Raw genomic sequence first — 24,684 nt, forward strand, 5'->3', positions numbered from 1 at the left:
TTTGTTTTCCTGACGAACATTTATTAGACTGCATCGGAAACAGAAATGTTAATTTCGGTTATTTTATTTCACCAACCGACAACTGACGTAAACCGCTAAATTCGTTTTCAGGGATTAATTATACACAAGCAAGAAGCAGCATAAACATCAGAACCTCACGCGCAGAGCTTATGCACAGAGAAAAACCCAATAAACCTATATATAATAATAAATAAAATAGGCCCACATAAGAAATATATGTTTTTCTTTTCTGAATGAATAATAATTTAACAAATTAATAAGTAGCAAGCCTATATGCAGAATTTTAGGAAATTTCTGTGATGCGCCCTTAAACCAGCATCTTGTTTCCATTTTTTTTTTTTTTTTACAAATAGCCTACGCGTTTTTTTAAAGTTTTTTTTTATTTTTATTGTGATTGTACACAAATAACAGAAATATGTAAAATATCATAGTTTTAAGCAATGCCGTACTCTTGAACGAGTATTGTAAGCTGTATCCACTTTATTAAGGGGGCAAAAATCAAGTGATCCTGACGGCGCCGCGGGCAGTTAAATTACTCGACAACTTTCACCTTCAGAATAAAATACATTAGGCTATATATTTCAGCGTTTTAAAGCAACATCAAATTAAGATATGCATGTTTAAGAGGTAGTTCGTCTTTTTTAACAATTAATTTGAGTATAGACAGATAGAAATGGGAAGGATAAATATAAACTACAGTATTTTTGCGATTTTGGTGCTTAGAAATTTATTCTAAGCGGCCCGCGGGCGAATAATATAGTTAATATAGCGCGGAGCGGGTGGATGCGGAATAAAACCTCGTGGAAGCGGGACTGGAAAAGCACTTTGTTATATCCTATAGAATAGACTATTTAGATACTTCATCATCAAGCAAAAATTTATTCATAAGCAGGAGCAGTTTTATTATTATTTTCTTTCATTGTTTTCCTGTTGAACTTTTATTAGACTGCATTGAAAATAGAAATGTTAATTTCTGTTTTTTTTTTCCAAACGACAACCGACGCGTTTAGTTATTATTAACGACAAGATTGTGTTAAATTACATTTAAATTGAAACGTGGCTGTTACACATTAATAACAGTTAAATTCGTTTTGAGGGGTTAATTGTACACAAGCAAAAAGCAGCATAAACATCAGAACATCACGCGCAGATCTTATGCACAGAGAAAACCCAAAAAAGCTGTATGTAAAATAAATAAAAATGCCCATATGCGAAATATAAATTTCTTAATGAATAATAATTTAACAAAACGAAATAAAATAAAATTAATAAGTAGCAAGCCTATATGCAGAATTGTAGGCAATTTCTGTGACGCGCCCTTGAACCAGCATCTTGTTTACATTTTTTTTTTTTTTTTACAAATAGCATACACATCTGTTTTTTCATTGTGATTGTACACAAGTAACAGAAATATGTAAAATAGCATAGTTTTGAGCAATCCCTTACTCTTGAACGAGTATTGTAAGCTGTATCCACTTAATTAAAGGGGGAAAAAAGGTGATCCTGACGGCGCCGCAGGCAGTTACATAACTGGATCACTTTCACCTTCAGAATAAAATACATTATATATTTCAGCGTTTTAAAGCAAAATCAAATTAAGATATGCATGTTTAAGAGGTAGTTCCTCTTTTTCTTTTTCTAAGATACACAATTTTAGATACACTGACAATTAATTTGAGTAGAGAGGAATAGAAATGGAGAGGTTAAATATAAACTACTGTTTAGAGTTAAAAATTAATTAATTTATTTATTAGTATTATTACTATTATTATTTTGATTTGTTTTTGCGATTTTGGTGCTTAGAAATTTATTCTAAGCGGGCAGCGGGCGAATAATATAGTTAATATAGCGGGAGCGGGTGGATGCGGAATAAAACCTTGTGGAATCGAGATTGGAAAAGCACTTTATTGTTATATCCTATGTAGACTATACTTCATCATCAAGCATGGGCGTCGGAAGCAAAATAAATGTGGGTGGGTCCTCCCCCAGAAAAATAAATACTTTAGTATATGCCATTTTCTGTAGCCTGGTGCCTTTTATTTAATGTTTTACACAATGCAAATACTCCATATTTACAAATATTACAAAAGACGGCTGTTCTGCAACATTTTCAGTGGCGTAAGTGATAATACGAGTAACATATCGTTTTTGACGCGGGAGAGCCGAGTTCGCATCCGCCTTATGGTGAAATCATTTTCGAAATCGTCTCCCTTTTCACTTATATCACATCGGAAAGGCATTTGTTTATTTGTTAATTAATGAAATAATTGAAAAGTTGAAATAAAGTATCAACTAGGGTTAGGTCACCTACCGTTAGTGTATCTGAGCACTATACTGTACTTTTAGGAGTGTTAATAATTAATTTTATTATTATTATTATTATTATTGTCTTTAGATTTGTTCTTACATTTTGATGCCGTACATTATTATGACGCACTGTCCATGCAGTTTTTTTTTTTTTTTTTCTTAAAAACTAACTGAAGTGAAAGGGAAGAAACCCATGTAGATTTGGCCTAATGTCCATAAATACTATAGCCTAGTATTATATCCTAATATAGAAAATAATTTAGACAAATAAACAGAAGGCTCACTTTTGAAAACAATAAAGCTTAGCCATATGGCTGACAACGAATACAACAATTGTTAAGTATCAAAAGTGCTCCAGTGAGTTATGCAATTTTTTTCCACCTTTTTTTCTTTTTCTTTTTTTTTAAAGTGGAAAAGTAGTTCTTCTATTTCGGAGAAGTTCATTAAGTCTGTCTCTTAACAGCTTCCAGTCACGAACTGCGGGTTGAATCTCCGACCAACGATCAGTAAAAGTTTTTTTTTATTTTTTTTATTTTTTTTATTCATCTTTAAACAGCTCCGATTTACATCATTTTAGCCTGGAACTAGGCTTAAGTCTGTTCTGGGAAACCAAAGGGAAGTGTATTTTTTTATCAGTTTTCTGAAAAGTAGCCGTTAATGAGGCATCAGAGTTAAGCGGCATGCAGTAAAAGAGCGAAATGTTTATGAATGGCAGAGTGGGGGTGGGGTGGGGTGTTGAATGCTGTCTGTTGCCTTGTTGTAATCAACATTTGGAGACTTGGGGGTGCTGGGGGCGGATTCCGACTGCATTCAGTTGCATTTCGAATTCAGCATTCAAATGCATGCCAGGGAGAAGGGGAAAGCTTTCCTAACACGCTCCACTTTTTTCAAAACATTAGTGTCCAACCTTACACGCGGGTCAGTGGATATAAACAACCCGAACCCGACCGTTTTCAAATAACCCACCCGCAACTCGGACCGCAGAATAAAAAAAATAAATATTGTACCCGACCCGCCTCCTGACCCGTATGTTTAATACTAAAGTGATTAAGCTGTGGAGATGCAGTCTGAAATATCCCGACATCAGAAATCCATTGGTGTACAAGCTAAAAAATAAAATTAAAATAAAACAATGTGTCCTGTTGTAAAGTCGTTGCCGTATTGTTGTGTATGAAGTTCAGATGTTATTATTTTAAGAAATAGATATGTTTTAGGATTCTCCTTATTTTTGTTTTAGACATCCATCAATTACGGTGAATAAAAAAAATTCCGCGCTGGTGGAAACAAGACTTTCGCTTCTACTTTTGAGACCGGTGTTCTGACGTTTTTCTAAAAAAAATAAATAAATAAGAATTCAAAATTCAAAATTTATTGTCATAAAAACAGAAGGTGAATATAATTCAAAAATGTTAAGTATTTGCTGATTAAAGAAAACATGAAGGATGCCGCTTAATATTTGGCTTTTACGTGAACTTTAAAGCATATCCCTCATTCCATTTGTTTTCATTGTTTTGTAATCTTTATATTATTTTCGTGAAATGTATTTTTGCTCAACATGCATTTCTCGTGGCCACGAGTTTAATGAATAAACCAACCTGCGTGACATTAGTAACGCAGAATTATTTGAGATATTTCGTTTTGAGTTAAGAAATTGTTTGCCTATATTAATTGTTATAGAAATTAATACAATATTAAATAATTATACAGGCGATGCTGTATATGCTAATGCTGTCTGTGCGCAATGTAGACAGCTTTCACAAGTGTTTACATGTATTACATGTTGGCCTACTTCAAATTAAATAGCCCTGCAAGAAACATTTCATGTATCCCACAATCTTGTCCATTGACTGACCTTCTTTTTTTCCCATTATATTTGTATTATTCGTTTGTATTCGTTATTTTTTCCTTCATTTTGATCTCGTTACATAACATTCTGAATGTAAATGATACTGTAAAGGTGCTATGACTGGGGTTTTAACTGGAATGCAGTTTAAAGGTTAAATTTAACATATATTGTATTTTATTTAGTCTAACTAATAGACAAATAACTGAAGAGTGAATCATTCACATAGTTTCATTTGGAAATAATTTATCGTCACACAGTAAAATAGGCCTACATTCCTTCTCTTAACTAAAGAATTGAACATATAAAATATGAATTGAACATTTTATTTTGTTTAGTCCAATTAACAGACTAGACTATATAAATATTAAACTGTTTTACTGAGAAATGAATCATTCACGTAGTTTCATTTGTAAATGAAAACATCATGTATCGTCACACAAGGGGATAAATACAATCAAAAAGTCAAAACGTAATTGGCATAATTGTCAGGCGTTAAAAATAAATAGCCCTAACCAGGTATTGAAATAATAATAACCTATAATAAGAATAAATAATAAGTGATTTAGAGCTATCTACTTTTTTCTTTATTGTGAATCGCTTAACCTAAATAACTTTATATATGCTATTTGGCATATATTTAGCAAATATTGTGAACTACAATTATGCCAATAAAGTTTTGACTTTATGATTGTATTAATGCCCGTGTGTGACCATACGATTTACAAATGGAACGTGAATGATTCACTCGACAATGAAACACTATATAGGTTATAATTAGACTAAAAATGAATATATGCCATATAGTATAATCAAAGCTTTCATGGCATGTCAGCATTTATCATTTAGATTCGGAATGTTAAGAGATCGAAATTAAGGGGGACATACTGAATATAAACGAATAATACATTTATTACAGAAAAAAAGGATCAATTAATGGATAAGACTTAAGGATGCATAAAATGTTTCTTGCAGGGCTATTTAATTTGAAGTACTTGTATGTAATAAATTCTTGATAAACTTTTGAATGCTGTCTACATCGCGCACAGACATTCGCATATACAGCATTGCCTATTGTTAATATATAACTTAATATTGCATTAATTTCTATAACAATTAATAAAAACATTTCTTAACTCAAAATAAAAAATATTAATAAACCTATCTCTGATAATCCTGGGTTATGGTTACGCAGGTTTATTTATGCATTAAACATAAGGATGTCGTTACCTCGACAAAATAATCTTGTGGCCACGACATAATATGACATTCCCAGGAATTAATATCTCGTGGCAATGACAAAAAGTAATATGACGTTCCTACGAATTCATTTGTGTGGCCACGACAAACATAAGTGAACCGAAGGTGTCCCCTCCAGGTTACCGTACCTTTTAGTTTGCAGCAATGTTTTCAGCCTGCTCCAGTCCAGTGCGTTACATGACTGCCCCCTACTGATCATGTCTTTCCTATGTCATTGTATTTTCCGTGTTCCTTTGGAATACACCGGCGTCACGCGAGACCACTTTACTTCCCGCGCGCATTTTAAATGGCCAGATCTGTATTACAAGAGTTGGTCACCCAGCGATAAACACTGAAGTGAAAATAAAGTTAGATAGCAGGATAGTCTTACAAATCCGAAAGAGGAATGGCATTTTTGTGGGTGGAGCCATGGAATAAAATAATTTTCAAAAAGTTTAAAAATTTTGATTGAATATTTCAAAATTCTGACTATTCTCGCAATTCCGAGATTATATCTCACAATTCTAATAAGAAAAAAAAACTTGTCATTCTTTCATTTCATTTTCAGTTGAATCTAGTTACAAAGTCAGAATTAGGAGATATAAACTTAAAATAAATATGTTAATAAATAATAATAATAAAATAAATAAATGTTATGTAAAAATGTCTTCTCATAAGAAAAGAAAAAGCTTGTCATTCTCTCTTTTCTCATCGGCTCAGAATAGGAGTTTATATCCCACACTTCTGTGTTTTTATCCCTTTTATAATTGACAAACTCACTATTTTTGAGTTAAATCGAGTTATAAAGTCCGAATTAACAGATATAAACGTGCATTTGCAAGAAAAAAAGTCAGAATTGTGAGATAAAATAAATAAATAGTTTTGTAAAAATTATAATAGTAATAGGTTTAAATAATATTTCATGCTGTGAATTAAATATGTTAAATAATACAAATATCCTTTATGTGTTTAATCCTATTTTATTAGCCAGTGTCTTTGCTGCTGACTTTTGATGCTCCAATTCAACCATACTAATAAGCAAAAATGATTACCAATTGATAAACTAACATTTGTTCTTCTTTTTTGTTTTATTGTTAAAGAGTGTTGAACTTTCTTCTTCTGTGTTCTACTGTAGAGACATGGATTTACTTTTCCTTCAGCCTGAGACTTTTGGTGTGAAAGGGCCAAAAATAGAACTTTTTATTAAAAACAAACAAGCAAGCCCTGCTCAGATTTAAAAAGTAGCGCACTACTTTCCATAAAAAGTAACTAATTAACGTAATTAGTTACTTTCTTAGGGAATAACGCAATATTGTAATGATTATCAGTGTTGGAAACGGTTGTACTTCTTAATATTTTTTTGTGCAAACCACAATACCACAAACCAAAATTCAGCGTTCTCTAAGGAGTTGAAAGCTCAACAGAAGACTTTGAAATTGATTTTTTGTAACAATGTAAAAGCCTTTACTGTCACTTTTGATCAACTGAATGCATCCTTGCTCAGTACAAATAGCATAATACGTAAAACCAGTAGTACAATAGCCTGTTTCAATTCAATGCGTTGGTGGAAAATGACAGTGTACAAATGCATAATGGTTGTTTTTTAGCCCAAGCTACCTTGACTAACATTATAAAGGACTTGCACCTTACAAAAGATAGTCAATCAAGTGAATGAATCAGAACCAGGCTCCTGCAACCCACTTGTCGCACCCACAGCGAGTCCACTAAGCTGTGCACAGTGACTTGTTGATGGCTTGGAGTTCTGGCCCACCAATTGCTGTTCACATGCTTCTTCACACTAAGACTCCTCACATTCAATGACATCCCTTTCTTTTTCCTATGTGAGTGTATGTGTGTGGCATACTCTGGCCTGGAGCAGTTCTTCTCACACACTGCCAGGTTTCAGAGTGCTAATAGTACAATGCTGGGTGTTCTGAAGCAGAATGAAGATGCCTTGTTAGAAGATGTTTTTACGAGTCGGAACCGGCCCCCACACGCAGCCAAAAGCACGGGCCCCGGAGGGAACTGATTTGGTGGGAGAAGTGCAGCCGCTGTTTGCTTTGATATTAAGCCACAGGTTTTTTCTCATTAAACTTCTGTCAGTATATCAGCACGATAACAAGTGCAACGCCAGAGCACACAAACCCGCTACTGGCCCCTAGCTCGTGTGTTTCCACAGGCACCTGAAAATCTGTGTTTTGTGTGTGTGTGTGTGTGTGTGTGTGTGTGTGTGTGTGTGTGTGTGTGTGTGTGTGTGTGTGTGTGTGTGTGTGTGTGTGTGTGTGTGTGAGAGTGTGTGAGTGTGTTTGTGTGTGTGTGTGTGTGTGTGTGTGTGGTGGCAGAGGGCTTCGCTCCACTCCTTTCTCCTCTGCGATGTCTTTATGTGTGTGTCTTTCTAGTCCCTGTCTGTCTGTCTCTGTCTGTCTGTCTGTCTTTCGGGCCTCGTATTCGAGGGAAAGGGGCCGGCCCGCCTGTGTGCATGGTGGCCCAGTGTTCTGGGCGGCTTCCTGGCTGCTGTGTCCTGGCTGCTCCCTCCTCCTCCTCCTCCCCGCCTCTCCGTCCCGCTCCGCTCCTCCACTCTGGCCTCTGGTGCAGCTGTCTCTTGTGCTTGATCTAACCATGTGCCGCCGCCTACACAAGCCTCACATGGTTCCGTCAAGCACCAGGGACCGCTGGACACACTCGCACACAGCATGGCATTCTGGGATATGTGCGGTGGCAGCTCTCTTTGCCGCCATGAGGAGTGAAGGTGGCGTTCTTTAACCCGGGAACAACGGATCGCTTATGAAGAGCTCTAGCTGTGTTCTCCGTCTGCGTTTCAAAGGGCGTTTTTTGAGGTCGCTCTCGTAGACGTTGGGCCGTTTGGCTGGAAGCATCAGGGCTGCCGAGCGGAGATGGTGGGAATAAGATAAACAGTGGCAGGCGAGTGATGGCTGATGGGAAGCAGACTTATCGCGGGCGGCCAGAACCTCGTGTTACGCAGAAACTGCCTGTGTTTTCCTGTCAAAACACTTCGTAGTGCCAGACCTCCAATACCTGACCTCTCGCTCAATGACGCCGTTATCTTAAAAAAAAAGAATGCAGGCGACGAGGTTGTGTTCGCAAACAGTGCCTGTGTCTAAGGACGTGTTTGTTGGTGTAAAGAACAAAGAAGTAAAATTTAAATATGAATTTGTATTTATTATGTGGATGAATCTCATTAAACATATGCCCAGGTCATGTTTTGCCCAAAAATCTAATTTTTTTTTTTTATTTAAAAATTTGCATGATGTCTGCAAATTTACAGATCTTATATAGTAAAATAGTCGAGTTGTGGTCGCATATGTGACCCTGGACCACAAAACCAGTCTTAGGGAGCATGGGTTTGTTTGTAGCAATAGCCAACAATAGATTGTACAGTATGGGTCAAATTATCGATTTTTCTTTTATGCCAAAAATCATTAGGATATGAAGTAAAGATCATGTTGCATGAAGATACTTTGTAAATTCCCTACCGTAAATATATTAAAACTTAGTTTTTGATTAGTAATATGCATTGCTAAGAACTTTATTTGTGATTTTCTCATTATTTTGATTTTTTTGCACTCTCAGATTCCAGATTTCAAATAGTTGGATCTCTGCCAAATATTGTCCGATCCTAACAAACCATACATCAGTGGAAAGCTTATTTATTCAACTTTCAGTTGACTCTTATGACTGGTTTTGTGGACCATGGTCACATTACATTAAAAAAATTATATATATAGATTCCATTAAGATAACTAAGCACATTTCCCCCAAATTCACATTACTGTGATATTTTTCTGAAATTATATATATTTTTCCTAATTCCCATTATTTCAACTGTATTTCCATTATTTAAACTATATTACGGCTCTTTTTAATATCAATATTATAAAATTTGCTTAACATTACTTTAATGAATTTTTTTACATTTCTGAAGTTTATCATTATTTAACATTAAACTATTACAGCCAATTTTATATAAATATTTACATGAAAAGTTCATGTTATATAAAACATTAAGTAAAAATTGTGTTCATATATTTCACAAAATTTTAAAATAAAACATTTTGCAAAATTAAGCACATTTCTCCCAAATTCTCATTACTGTAATGAATATCAGCCTTTTTACTTTGAGATTTTATTTATTAATTCCTATTTTGTAAATTGCATTAATATTTAAAAAAAAACTTTTATTTAAACCTGTATATAGTCAGTAAAACAAAAATCTTGATGTATAAATACTGTACCTTTTTTTATTTTATTATTTTATTTTATTTAAAAAATTGTGTTCATATATTTTTACAAAATTTTTAATAAAACATTTTGCACAATTTAGCACATTTCTCCCAAATTCTCATTACTGTAATGAATATCAGCCTTTTTACTTTGAGATTTTATTTATTAATTCCTATTATGTAAATTGCATTAATATAAAAAAAACACTTATTTAAACCTGTATATAGTCAGTACAACAAAAATCTTGATGTATAAATACAGTACCTTTTTTTATTTTATTATTTTATTTTATTTGAAAAATTGTGTTCATATATTTTTACAAAATTTTTAATAAAACATTTTGCATAATTTAGCACATTTCTCCCAAATTCTCATTACTTTAATGAAAATCTGCCTTTTTACTTTGGGATTTTATTAATTAATTTATATTATGTAAATTGCATTAATATTAAAAAAATAATAATAATAATAATAATAATAATAATAAACAAACTTTTATTTAAACCTGTATATAGTTGGTACAACAAAAATCTTAATGTATAAATACGGTGCCATTTATTTTATTTTATTTCATTTTAAATAATTTTATAAATAATAATAATGATTTTTAGATGACCTGGACATGTGTTTGACAGATTTTGTGAGTTTTAACCATGCGCATGATGAGTTGAATAAGCTGTTTGAATGTCTGTCTCTCTCTGTTTGTGTGTGTTGTGTTTATTAGGTGCAGAGGACTACCGCAGTCGTCTCAGCGGCGAGTGTTTCCAGGACCTGGTTTGTCCCGAGCGCTGTCGGTGTGAGGGAACGGTGGTGGACTGCTCCAACCTTAAACTCACCAAAATTCCCCCTCACCTGCCGGAGCACACAACTGACCTGTAAGAGTCACACATTTGAGCTTACAAACACACCTAGCGACCCCATCAGTCATTCACGGGATCATTCACCATTTACAATCTCACCTCCCTAATTCTTTCGGTGTCCCTCTGTCTCCGAGGCCTCATCCCTCTCTCCCGTCCTCTGATTACGGGGTCTCGAATGAATGTCCAGGGCCTCTCCCAGACCATTAGCCACTCGGCCGTGTTTTCCCTGGGCAGAGCTAGTCAGGGTGACAGTGCGTTTGCCCTTGTGTTGGTGTGTGGAGGACACATCAGGGTTTTCCCTCTGCAGTCCCATCAAGTCGAGTCATCTGTCACACTCTCTCTTTCTCTCTCTCTGTCTTTCTGCGGCTCAGTGACTACAGCTTGCACCCACTAGCACAGCTGCTTATTTATAGAGCTCTTGCGGGAATGCTAGCAACCAGGAACCGGCACTTTATGTCTGATGTGCTTTCCCATGGCAGGCCCCGCTGGGGAAGGCAGCCCTGGGGGAAGCAAAAAGACAGCCGTGGTGCATTTACTAGACTCTACTTTTACTAATGTTTGGAAAGTATCTCTCAACCTTGTCTAGACCTTCTCTGCACTAGTCTGTCTCATTCTGTGTTTGCAAAGGAATACTAGCGTACTGCTAACTGCTGTGCAGTATATACTGTATGCTATTTTTTGCTGGTTATAGTTTATAGTAATTTCCTGGTTATAACCCTGGGAATTCGTAATTATGACGTCAGGTGCGTTCAAATGACTTTGATGAGTGAAAGAAAAATGCATTGTGAAAAATAATTTTTCAAAGTTGAAAATAAAACAGATTTCTGAATTACATTTTAACAATAAATACTACTTCAGCTATTCAGGTGTTCAAATCACTTTGATGATTGAAAGAAAGATGCAGTGTGGAAAATATTTTTTTATAGTTGAAAATACGACATTTCTGTAGTAGATTTGAACAAAAATTACTACTGCGTTCAAATGACTTTGATGATTGAAAGAAAGATGCATTGTGAAAAATAAATTTTCAAAGTTGAAAATAAAACATTTCTGAATTACATTTAAAAAATAAATACTACTTCAGCTATTCAGGTGCGTTCAAATCACTTTGACGATTAAACGAAAGATGCACACTGCAAAAAAAATGCTTTTCTTACTTAGATTTTTTGTCTTGTGTTTCCAGCCAAAATATCTAAAAATTCTTAAATCAAGAAGGATTTTCTAGACAAGTAAAAATTATTGTCTTGTTTTCAGAAAAAACAAGTCAAAATTAAGTGTGTTTTTGTTTGGAATGAGCTAAATAATCTGCCAATGTGGTAAGAAAAATAATCTTGTTTTCTGTTTGAAATAAGATTGTTTTTGCTTACCCCATTGGCAGGTTATTTTGCTTGTTCTAAGCAAAAACTCACTTAATTGTTTTTTAAAATTGTTTTGTCTAGTCTTGTCTAGAAAATCCTTCTTGATTTAAGAATTTTTAGATATTTTGGCTGGAAACAAGAAAAAAAGAAAAATATATTTTCAAAGTTCTAAATAAAGCTGATTTTTGAAGTACATTTGAACAAAAATACTATCTCAGCTATTTCACGTCAACATTTCACATTTAATTCAATATTATACTTGCTGTAAATGTTTATATTTACTAGCAGTTTAAAGTAGATTTTTAGTTATTTTTATTATCTACTAAATGATTAACAAAAAATGCACAATTAGGTGTGTTTTGCTTTTTTATTCAATTTTCTATTGATGTTTGGTTTGTTAGGATAAGACAATATTTGACCGACTTTTTGAAAATCCATAATCTGAGAGTGCAAAAAAAATCTAAATATTGAGAAAATTGCCTTTAAATTGGTCAAAATGAAATTCTTAGCAATGCATATTACTAATAAACAATTAAGTTTTGATACATTTATAATAGAAAAATTTACAAAATATCTTCTCTGAACATAATCTTTACTTAATATCCTAATGATTTTTGGCATAAAAGAAAAATCGATCATTTTGACCCATACCATGTATTTTTGGCTATTGCTACAAATATACCCGTGCTACTTCATACTAGTTTTGTGGTCCAGGGTCACAATTAATTTATGCATTCTATAGTAATTGTATGATACCATGGTATTTTTAAATGCAACTTAGATTAGTTTTATTGTAAATAAAAATGATTAATCATTCCATTAATTTGAACAGATTTACTTTTAAAAAGACTTGTGCTGTTCATGTGCCTTTAACTCATAAATGCAATTTTTCAGACATGACTTGAATGCACCAGTTTTAGAAGACATGATATCTCGTAATATAAATTTTGTCAAACAAATTTTTAATTTTAAGGCACACGCATACTGTGCAAAAATAGTATTTTAAATGTGTCAAATATTACCTGGAAATACCTACAATAGGATTTTGCATTTGCGTTTGTGACAGTAAATATGTAAGCACTTTTCGAATTTTTATAATTGTAATTAATCTCAGAATAAAATAGTAGTAATAATAATAATAATAATGTCAATTGAGTCCATATATATATAATATTGTAATTAAATGTATTTTATTTGTACATAATGTTATTTATTTATTTTTTAATTTGACATTATTTATTTATCTTCCTCCTGCCTTTCCTACCTCCTCGCAGCCCTACTTTGAAACCCCAGGCATAAAGTGGCATGCCATTCCAAAACACACCATCTGTTTCCATATGTTTTCATTTATCTGCATTGCCCATTAGCCCGTCTTCCACATCCACTCTTATTATTTGCAAAAGAGTATGCCCTTCATGTTGATATCCCTTGTGTTGAGGGACATATAAATGTGTATGAGAGTCACATACCCAGCGCTCGCACCAAAGAGAGCGATACTGATTTTTCATTTCGATGACATCACAGTCCCGATTATACAGCGTCTCCCACATAAGAGACTTGAAGACTGAAACAGAGACGGCGTCTGAATGATAATCACTTCCCATCACCCTTAGCTCTCTCGTCTCACTCCTACATGCTCCAGTGGGGTTTCCTAGCACTTTCTGCTGCGAGACTTTATCTTATTATTATACCTTGTGAGTACTTTACTTACTGTTGAACTATTAACCTCTCTGTCTCTCTCTCTCTCTCTCTCCACCAGACGGCTGAACGACAATGAAATCTCCATCCTAGAAGCTGCAGGAGCCTTCAAAAAGCTGCCAAACCTGCGCAAGATGTACGAACGGGTCTATTTTGTCTTTTTTGTCTCAAGGGTTTGACTGCTGAATGACATTGGCGTATTTGGGAAATTCAGCAGGACAAGAAAACCTTCAGGAATATTCCAACCTAATGGGAAAACGCATGCAGTGATTTACCATCAGGCAATATTTGCGGGCCACTCCAAAATTGGAAAAAGTGGTATTCGCTCAGGAAGAGGACCGGTGATTTATCATGCATGAAATTGCTTACTATCTAGCACAGTTATAAATTGGGCAGATCTAAAAGCAAAGCCTTACATTTTACTGAAGCACGCTTTAAAATTAAGCAGTGAATCATCATAAACGTGTGTTTAGGATACAACCACGACCTATTCTTGTGATGAAACAAAGAAATTTGCAGTGTACCATTGCAACGTGTGCTTTCAGCCATGTGTCAGAGTAATATATAGTGCATTTGAGATGCATTAAAAGAAAAGCTTGTGTCAGAGCGCAATGGGAAAAACCAGTCCTAAGTAGGACGGGTATATTTGTAGCAATAGCCAAAAATACAATGTATGGGTTAAAATGATAGATTTTTCTTTTATACCGAAACTCATTAGGATATTATGTAAAGATTATGTTCATTGAAAATATTTTGTAAATGTCCTACCATAAATATATCAAAACTTATTTTTTGATTAACTTAATTTAGACAAATTTAAAGGCGATTTTCTCACGATTTAGATTTTTTTTTGCACTCTCAGATTTCGGATTTTCATTTTAAATCTTAATAAAAAAAAAATACCCTTATGACCAGTGTTGGGGGTAACACATTACGAGTAACTCAAGTTACGTAATAATTAGGGCCGGGACTCGATTAAAAAATTTAATCTAATTAATTAGAGGCTTTGTAATTAATTAATCGAAATTAATCGCATTTTAATCGCATATAAATATTTGACCTGAGAACAGTGAGAAGTAAGATTTTTACATGGATTTTTAGTATACCATTGAATAATGACTGAATACATAAGCTTAAGCAACAAAATATTGTTTATTTTTGTTCAACCAAGTCCAACAGACCAGTGCAATATTGCCATTAAGTGTAACAAGAGGCACGTTCTTTAACGAGTCTTTCATGCAGAGAACTCTGCTCTTGTGTTTGCTTAATTATGCATTTAAACGTTAATGACCAAACCTATCATTATAAATGTTGCTGCACATGGAATATAACGCGGATAACATTTAAAAAATATTTTTTATCAGGTTACACACTGATTATTTATCACTCAAACCCCTTTCTCTACCTGTCCGTTGGTCGCGCATATCCTCCATGTTTGTAGTTTTTGTAACACTTTTATGCGTGTTTGTAGTTCTAATCGAATCCTCGTTCACGGCGCAGTGTGTTGCGGGCAATATTAGCCGTTAAGAGTGTGCATTGATCGTTAAGTAGTAGACCATCCGGGAATCTTTGGAATACTTTTTTAAACATACTACGATTTGGGACATATACTATTTAGGACGGACGAAGCTTGTCTGAACGCTAGTTGGTGCTCCAGTATAATCGGTCCGCCGAATCTCATCCAGTGAGAAACGTTCCGCGGTGCAAAACTAAGTGCGATTAAAATGCGTTAAAAAATTTTAACGCGTTATTTTTGTGTAATTAATTAATCTAAATTAACGCGTTAAAGTCCCAGCCCTAGTAATAATATTACTTCTTCCAAGTAACTAGTAAAGTAACGCATTACTTTAAATATCTGAGTTACTTTTTCAAATAAGTAACGCCAGTGATTATGATTATGATTATAAGCTCTCCTGTCCCCATGTTAAGCGAAATTTTGAGTAAGATGTGACTTTAGTTCTGGAATAAATGTGAACATGCAAAAAAATAATCTCACTCACTAAAAAACAAAACAGATACAGTATTTGTCAAATTCAATGCAAAGCTGCAATAATTAAATGTTAAATAATACCAATATCCTTTATGTATTTAATCCCATTTTATTAACCAATGTCTTTGCTGCTGACCTTAGATGATCCAATTCATCCATACTAAAATTACTCAAAATAATCTAACATTTGTTTTTTTATTGCTGAAGAGTTGACATTTTTTCTTCTGCGGTCTACCTTACAGGCGTGAATATACTTTTCTCTAAGCCTGAGGCTTTTGCTGTGAAAAGGCTTTTACATTTGCCAAAAATAGAACTTTTTATATTAAAAACAAACAAGCAAGCCCTGCCCAGATTTAAAAAGAAACATAACACATTACTTTCCATAAAAAGTAACTAAGTAACATAATTAGTCACTTTTTTAGGGAGTAGCTCAATATTGTAATGCATTACATTTAAAAGCAACTTTCCCCAACACTGTTTATGGCTGGTTTTGTGGTCCAGAGGGCAATGGGAGTTAATGTTTTCATGAATTCTGTGTTTGCAGAAACTTAAGTAATAATAAACTCCGGGACATCCGTGAGGGGGCGTTTGATGGGGCCGGAGGTGTTTTGGAGCTGCTGTTGACCGGAAACAAACTGCAATCAGTCAGCGGACGGATGTTCAAAGGCTTGAGCGGCCTCAAAACGCTGTAAGTATTGCCACAGTTTCGCATTTAACCTCATTTTTCATTTTTCCACTTCTCATTAAAATAAAGACATGTCTCTGAGCTACGTTTACATTCATATATTCACATGGTTCTGAATATAAATGCACAAACACTGGAGTTACGGCATTGGAAATGTGCTCCAGGAATTGCTCATACAGAAGCAAATTTTCAAGAAAAATTGCTCGTTTTCAGCAGAAACCAAACTGTGATCGTCAGGTCTAATCAAGATGTTGACCGCAAGAAGCTATTCTAAGAAACTTACGGGCATATGCTGGTCTGCTATCGGGAACAAAGATGCTAATACGACGCATATTCTGAAGCCTGGTGGTTAGAAAAAGCCTTCCTAAAGTCTGCTGTCGCTCTAATTAGCTTAATTGGAGAGAGAGCGGTGCATAGGAGCAAATGAATGGAATCATGGTCCTGCAATATTGGATTTAGTGGCTTTCAAATCCCAGGAGTATGTGCCCAAATTGAGTTTGCTCGTCTCAGATCCCTGTTTGTCAGAGTTTAATGCCGAATTTGCTGCTTTCAGGTTTTCATCACGACAGACTCTGGTTTGCATTTAGCCCGTTTGTGCTGCTGAGGGCCTTTAGGAGGACCTGATTGTTTTGGGCAGAGTGGCCCTCCCCAACCGCACGCACACAAACTCATCTTGTCCCGTGTCAAGCGGCGAGCTGCCTCAGCGGCCCGCGTCTGCTGCACAGACAGGATCTCAGAGAACAGACGTGCATGGTTACAGAACAGGCCACTATCCAAAATCATTGTCAAACGCAGACGCGTTTTACCTAGCAAGCGCAAAAGCCAGAGGCTGAAGCAGAGACTTCTGTTGATTAAATAAAACTTGTTATAATTAGCACGCACTAACCCAAACTGTACACCTGAAACATGGTGTTTTGCATTTTCAGAATTTAAAAAAATTAGATTCTAAATTTAGAAATAGTAAAAAACATATTATGTTTTATATTAACAAATGTTTAATATACACTACAAGTCTGCATTTATTTAATCCAAAGCACAGAAAAACTAACATTTTGAAATATTTGTACTATTTAAAATAACTATTTTCTATTTTAATATATTTTAAAAATTAATTTATTCCTGTGATTTCAAAGCTGAATTTTTAGCATCATTACTACAGTCACATAACCCTCCAGAAATCATTCTAATATTCTGATTTCCTGCTCAAAAACATGCATTATTATTATGAGTAGAATTATTTCAGCTTTCTTTGATCAATCGAAAGTTCAGAAGAACAGCATTTATCTGAAATAGAAATCTTTTGTAACAGTATAAATGCATTATCATCACTTTTGATCAATTTAAAGCATCCTTGCTAAATAAAAGTATTAATTTCTATAATTTGGGATAGTGTATTATGTTACAAAAGCTTTTTTTATTTGGATCTTTCCATTCCTCGAAGAATCCTGAAAACAATGTACTTAACTGTTTTTAAATATTGATAATAATATAATAATAAATGTTTCTTTAACAGCAAATCAGCATATTAGAATGATTTGCTGAAGGATAATGTGACGCTGAAGACTGGAGTTATGGACTGGAGCTGAAAATGTAGCTTTGATCACAGGAATAAATTACATTTTAAAATATATTCAAATAGAAAACAGTTATTTTAAATAGTAAAAATATTTTAAAATGTTTTAAAATTGTTTTTGCTGTACTTTGGATCAAATAAATGCAGGCTTGGTGAGCAGAAGAAACTTCTTTAAAAACATTAAAAATCAAAAATTTTTGACTGGTATTTTTTATGACAAGTCAGATTTTTTCTAGGAGAAGGCACAAAAATATACTCTTTGCATCTAATTCTAGTAATATATAATGTAGTATAATATAATATAATATATTATATTGTATATTTATATTATATTATATATATTTATATTATATTATATTATTATTGTTGTTGTTGTATTATTAATACAACAACAACAATAATAATAATATAAAATAAAAATAATATTGTTTACATAATATGCGAGAGTTTTACTTAATTACAAAAAGCTCATTTTCATTCTGCATTTATTGTGTCTGTTGTCTATTGTGTCTGCATTAAAAAATATATAAATACATTTAAATAAAGTTATATCCATGGCATATATTGATTATAGTGAATGGAGCTACATTAGTAGTGTACTGTTTATTTTACAACTCAAACTGCTCAAACCTGACCTGAACACGCACAATGCAATATAACTCCAGACTGACTTGTCTGATTAAATAAAGGCTAATAACATTGCCAGTTTAGCAGTGTTTCATTTGAATGGTCTGATACACAGTAAGTGCCGTCTGCTGAAGCTGTGTAATTTCACAACGATCAAATCGCTGCCAATCCATCATGCAGACTCGATATGAGCCGCCTTTTCCCTTTTAAACCAGTGTGTTTACTCACCCACTGCATGCATGCCGCATTTCACTAAATAATGTTTCTGATGTAACGTGTTAGCAGTCAGTAAAACCACCATCGACTGAATGCATTACAGCAGCGGTAGAGTCTCATAAACTCTCTGTTCCTCCCTCCCTGAGAGTTGCATGCCGCTGTCTGTCAGACTCAATGTGAACCCACCTGCCTCTGTGTTCCCTTCAGGATGCTGAGGAGTAATCAGATCAGCTGTGTAGATAACGCCACCTTCACCGGCCTGAGCTCCGTCCGCCTGCTTTCCCTCTACGATAACCGGATCTCCACTATCGCCCCAGGAGCTTTCAACACCCTGCATTCCCTCTCCACCATGTAAGTCGCACACATGTACACACACATTTCTCTCATGGATTCATGCGATCGGTTCTGCCTCTGTAATTGACTGAAATTCTTTAGTGTAAAAAAAATGTGAAATAATAATGGCTAAGAATTTAAAGCATTTTAAAGCACAACTATCTCTGCTTGCCTAATAAAACTCTTCATTGAAGTTGCTGTCTCTGTACCAAACCCACAAATGAGTTAGTTGAAAAATTCACAAAGACGCAGGAAGTCAAACACAGTCTTTCGGGTCACGCACCACCACCAATCAAGCGCCTATTATATCTTCATATGCAAAGCGGATGAGGATGTGGTTCGAGCTAAGAATTCTTATTGTTTGCAGATGTTTTTCAAAATTATGAGGTTATGTTTTCTTGTCTCGGTTGTTCTTGAACCTCAGTTGAGAAAATGTTAGCTTGCCCCATGGGGCAGGGTGAATTATTCAAAAATGGCTAAAATGGAAAATCGCTCCGCTGACTAAAAATGGATTCAAAATTGTGTGCGATGATGATAATGTCCATACAAAGGCAAATGTACTCCATTCTTCCATTTCATTTTTGTATTTGATTGTGTGCTGTATAAAAAAAATTGGGAACAGCTGGTGAAAATGGAGTGTGGTGCATTTTTTAATGCAGATTAATATCTGCATAGCTTTCTGTGAGGGAGGTAAACAAAGAACTGATCAACAAAAAAATGAACTCTAGTGTGTCAGCCCTGAGGGATTGACAAGAAAGACATAGATCAACAGAGAAAACTGAAAGAGATCTCACAGATGTTCATAGATAAACAGATGCTGTTAAGCATTCAAAATTGCTTCTGGTGGAATCATAGTTTTGAAAAAAAATGGAAATGATGACTGCCAACACAGCGAGCATCTGTAACCATTTGAATTATCATATCAAGCTGTATTCCTGACACACATCACAACGTGCAGCAATACACATGGTTCTCTTTTTTATTCGCTGAACCCTCTCTACTAACCGAAATATGTGAGCAGATTCTGAGCCGAGACTCTCAGATTGTTCTGATTTGCATGGGGTGTCATTCATTCCTTTCTGACGTCTAATCAAGTTTAGCATGCATAAACAACAGGAAGAATTTACACAATGAAGTCATCCAATCAGTAACATAAATTTTCCTTTTTTTATCAAAGCTCGTAAACTTCCTTGAGAACATTTTCCTAGCTAAGCAGTATAGCACGGTTTTATATTTTGCTTTTTTTCCCGCTTATTTGATTTTCTTGTGTTGTCCATTTCATTTTGTCATGTTTTGCTTTGCTAGGCTCAAGTTTACAAACGCCTTGCAGAGTCTGCAAAATGTTAAGTATTTTTCCAAAATAAAAGGGATAATACAAAATGCATGTTATTTTTTATATTTAGTACTGACCTGACTTTGATATTTCAAATAAAACGTGTTTACATGTAGTCCACAAGAGAAAATTCTTTGGTTTTTCAGGATTTTTGTGTATTTGAACCCTTTCCAACAATGACTGTATGATTTTGAGATCCATCTTTTCCCACTGAGGACAACTGAGGGACTCATATGCAACTATTACAGAAGGTTCAAACACTCACTGATGCTTTAATAGGAAAAACAATCCATTAAGAGACAGGGGTGAAAACTTTTGAACAGAATGGATATTTTTCTTATTTTGCCTAAATATCATATTTTTGTTCATTTAGTACTGCCCTTCAGAAGCTACGGAAGATACTTACATGTTTCCCAGAAGACAGAAGTTAAATCTTTAAATTGAAAAAGTTTTCACCCCTGGCTCTTAATGCATTGTTTTTCCATCTGGAGCATCAGTGAGTGTTTGAACCTTCTGTAATAGTTGCATATGAGTCTCTCAGTTGTCCTCAGTGTGAAAAGATGGATCTCAAAATCATATTCAAATTCAAATACACAAAGATGCTGGAAAACCAAAGAATCTGTGAAACCTAAAGGACTTTTCTGAAGTACAGCAGGCAGTTGAACTGTTCAGGACAAACAAGGGACTTATAAACAACTATCACTAATCAAAACGCAGCTGTGGATCATTCAGGTAACAACACAGTAATAAGAAAGACTTAAACTTTTGAACAGGGTCATTTTTATAAATTAAACTATTAATTTCTCTTGTGGACTACGTAAATGTCTTTTATGTGAAATATCTTATTCAAGTCAGTACTAAATAAAAAAATAACGTGCATTTTGTATGATCCCTCTTATTTTGGTCAAATAATTAACATTTTGCAGATTCTGCAAGGTGTATGTAAACTTAAATGTTTAAATATTCTATTCTATGTACCATATACTTCCTTTCAACTAAATGAACATTAAGAAACGAGTATTACATGTATTGTATAGAAACTGCAAAACACGTTCAATCCTTTTTTTCCTTCCTATGCCATAAGCCAACTTTTCCAATCAATCTGTTGTGCTTTTTCTTTCAGACTCTTTCTTTCTCATTCTCTCTTTTTTGATGCCAGCTCTCTCTAATTACCCAGCGGCTGACACAGCCATGTCCATTTCAGCACAGGGCAGCTAAAAATATCCAAAGAGAGAGAGAGACAGAGAGTGCAAGGCCTCCCCAGCTAGTGCATCAGGCGTGTTGGGCACACTTCCCTCCTGTTTCTCTCTCACTCCATCATTCATCCCTCCACCTCTGCCGAAATTAGAGCAGAGCAGGACTGCGTTTCCGGTAGCAGAGCTTGAAGTGAGCAGTCAGGACAGAGGTTACTTTTGAGCTCTCACATTTGTGATTATCACAGTAAAAAAATAGGCATGTGTTTTGTCAGTTATTCAATTCAATTCAATTCAAGTTTATTTGTATAGCGCTTTTCACAATACAAATCGTTGCAAAGCAGCTGTACAAAAAAAAAAATGTAGGCTACTACAATATATTTAGTAGCTTATTAGTGGTGACTACTGTATGTTAAGTCGATGTACATATGGTATAAATATTAAAAACAGTAATGGTGTAATCAAAAACAGATGATGAACACTAATAGTAATGATTATGTGTTGCAATCAAACTTGTAGAAAAATTGTGTAGAGCTGTATGTTGTTTCAAGGCTGGCATCATTGGTGGTCGTCTGAGAGGTTGGCATCATCTCTTCTTCTGAATCCAGGCTGAATCTTGTGTAATTCCTAGTTGAAACAGAGAAACAAATAGAGAAATAATTAGCGTATAGCTGCTGTTCCAACCAAGCAAAAATGATGTGTTTTGCCCAAGCTGAAGAATGTTGATGTGCATTTGATCAGATGTAACTGAAGTACAACGTTATGAGATACATTATGTGAATGCTTGGCTAAAGAGATGAGTCTTTAATCTAGATTTAAACATACAGAGTGTGTCTGAACCCCGGACGTTATCAGGAAGGCTATTCCAGAGTTTGGGAGCCAAATGTGAAAAGGCTCTCCCTCCTTTAGTGGACTTTGCTATCCTAGGTACTACTAAAAGTCGAGAGTTTTGCGACTTTAGGGAGCGTGAAGGATTGTAGCGTGGTAGGAGACTAGTTAGGTATGCAGGAGCTAAACCACTAAGGGCCTTATAGGTAAGAAGTAATATTTTGTAAGTGATACGGAACCTAATAGGTAGCCAGTGTAGAGACCGTAAAATTGGGGTAATATGATCATATTTTCTTGATCTGGTAAGGACTCTAGCAGCTGCATTTTGAACTACCTGTAGCTTATTTATTGAAGAAGCCGGACAACCACCTAGTAGTGCATTACAATAGTCCAGTCTAGACGTCATGAATGCATGAACTAACTTTTCTGCATCATTAGATGTTTCTAAGATGGAAGAATGCTGTTTTTGTAACATGAGAAATATGATTTTCAAAAAACAGGTTGCTGTCTAATATAACACCCAGATTTTTAACTGTAGAGGAAATAACAGTACATCCGTCTAGTTGCAAGTTGCAGTTTAAGAGATTCTGTGTACTGTTTTTTGGTCCAATAAGTAGTATCTCGGTCTTATCTGAATTTAATAGTAGAAAATTATTGGTCATCCAATCTTTCACATTTTTAACACACTCTGTTACGTTATGTCCCATTTATTAAATTTAGCAGCGTAAATATTCTCTCATGTCTAGTTTGTGATATGGTTCCCAAAGCAAATGTCTCCCTCAGCCTGTCTTGTGTTTCTTTGGCCTTTGAAGCGTGTACAGAAAACGATGTAGGAATAATTAAAGGCAAACACACTGCTAGTGCGGGATATAGGGTGATGTTAACATGAGCCCATCCCCTCAAGCTGCGAAGCATCTATTGGCAAAGCAGCGGAAGGTCAGCACACTCGATTAATTTATCCCGCAGGCTGTAGTGTAGCAGACACTCTCAGCTACTCTATTTCCCACTGTATGAAAGAGTTCCTCTGTGCAAGTACTAGCGCTGCTGCTCCTGCCTGTGTGTTTCAGCAATGCATCAGTTAGACGGCCATCTGAGTGGGCCGTCAGACGGCTCCCTGGTGGGCCTTCTAGAGTCATTGCTGGTGACGCTTTCAACTCAAGGCTACAATTTTATGATTTAGGTCTGTGTGCCACCACCTGAACTGTGAGAACTCAGTGAGGACGCATGAAAAATGGGCCAATATGTTGATTCTGAAGCCTCTACTCCAGTGGTCCCCGTAGCCATTGGTTGATGGATCGTTCTGTACCCAAACTTGATGAAAATGTGTCTCTGTCTTATTCGTGAGCCTTTATAGCCAGTTTTGTAACATTTGCACAAAGTTGCCCATTGTCAGCATTGCAGGTCGCATCGCAGTCATAATATGTAATTGTATTGCTATTTAAATGCAAATGCAGTTCTCGTGCTGTGTTAAATGGGCTGAAGTTTGATCGTTTATGTGCTAATTTAACCCTGCTGATTGCTTTCCGTTGTAATTATATAGTAATGGGGTTTGTGTTTTCTTTATTTGTGTACAGTAACCTGCTGTCTAATCCCTACGTGTGTGACTGTCACTTGGCCTGGCTGGGATTGTGGCTTAAGAAGACCAGAGTGGTTAGTGGCAACCCACGCTGCCAGAAACCTGCCTTCCTGAAGGAGATCCCCATACAGGATGTTGCCATGCCCGATTTCTCCTGTGACGGTATAACTCTATTTTAGGCCACTTGCACAATATCTGTTGCTTGCCCTGTTGATAGATTAGAAACACAGCAAATGCATGCACAAGAGAATGTATATTGAGCAATAACTTAGTCGTGCATCAGAGTGATTTTACCATAGTAAACCTGACCACCTTAACTTTGGTGCAATCACTTAAAAAAAGGGTAAGAAATTAACTTTTATCACATCCTGATGGCGAGGGATCACTTACATTTACTTAAAATAATGTAATTATATATGTGAACCTGGACCACAAAACCAGTCGTAAGTAGCACTGGTATATTGTAGCAATAGCCAAAAAATACATTTTATACAGTAGGTCAAAATTATAGATTTTTCTTTTATGCCAAAAATCATTAGGATATTAATTAAAGATCATTTTCCATGAAGATATTTTTTAATTTCCTATCGTAAATGTATCATAACTTAATTTTTAATTAGTAATATGCATTGCTAAGAATCTCATTTGGACAACTTTTAAAGCAATTTAGATTTTTTTTTTCTCACCCTCAGATTCCAGATTTTAAAATAGTTATATCTCAGCTAAATATTATCCTATCCTAACAAACCATACATTAATGGA

At 35.0% G+C, this 24,684-nt stretch overlaps 1 protein-coding gene across 1 annotated transcript in view; it reads left to right on the top strand.

Annotated features, from left to right (window-relative positions):
• Positions 1-24,684, top strand: part of slit3 (slit homolog 3 (Drosophila)) — a 219,498-nt gene that overhangs the window by 151,233 nt on the left and 43,581 nt on the right. The window contains exons 15-19 of the mRNA XM_073820423.1: positions 10,377-10,527; positions 13,630-13,704; positions 16,103-16,246; positions 18,867-19,010; positions 23,921-24,084. Of these exons, the coding sequence (XP_073676524.1) occupies positions 10,377-10,527; positions 13,630-13,704; positions 16,103-16,246; positions 18,867-19,010; positions 23,921-24,084 (678 nt within the window). The remainder of the gene's footprint in view (positions 1-10,376; positions 10,528-13,629; positions 13,705-16,102; positions 16,247-18,866; positions 19,011-23,920; positions 24,085-24,684) is intronic.

Source organism: Garra rufa, chromosome 16 (genome assembly GCF_049309525.1).
Source record: "Garra rufa chromosome 16, GarRuf1.0, whole genome shotgun sequence".
NCBI classification, from domain to species: domain Eukaryota; kingdom Metazoa; phylum Chordata; class Actinopteri; order Cypriniformes; family Cyprinidae; genus Garra; species Garra rufa.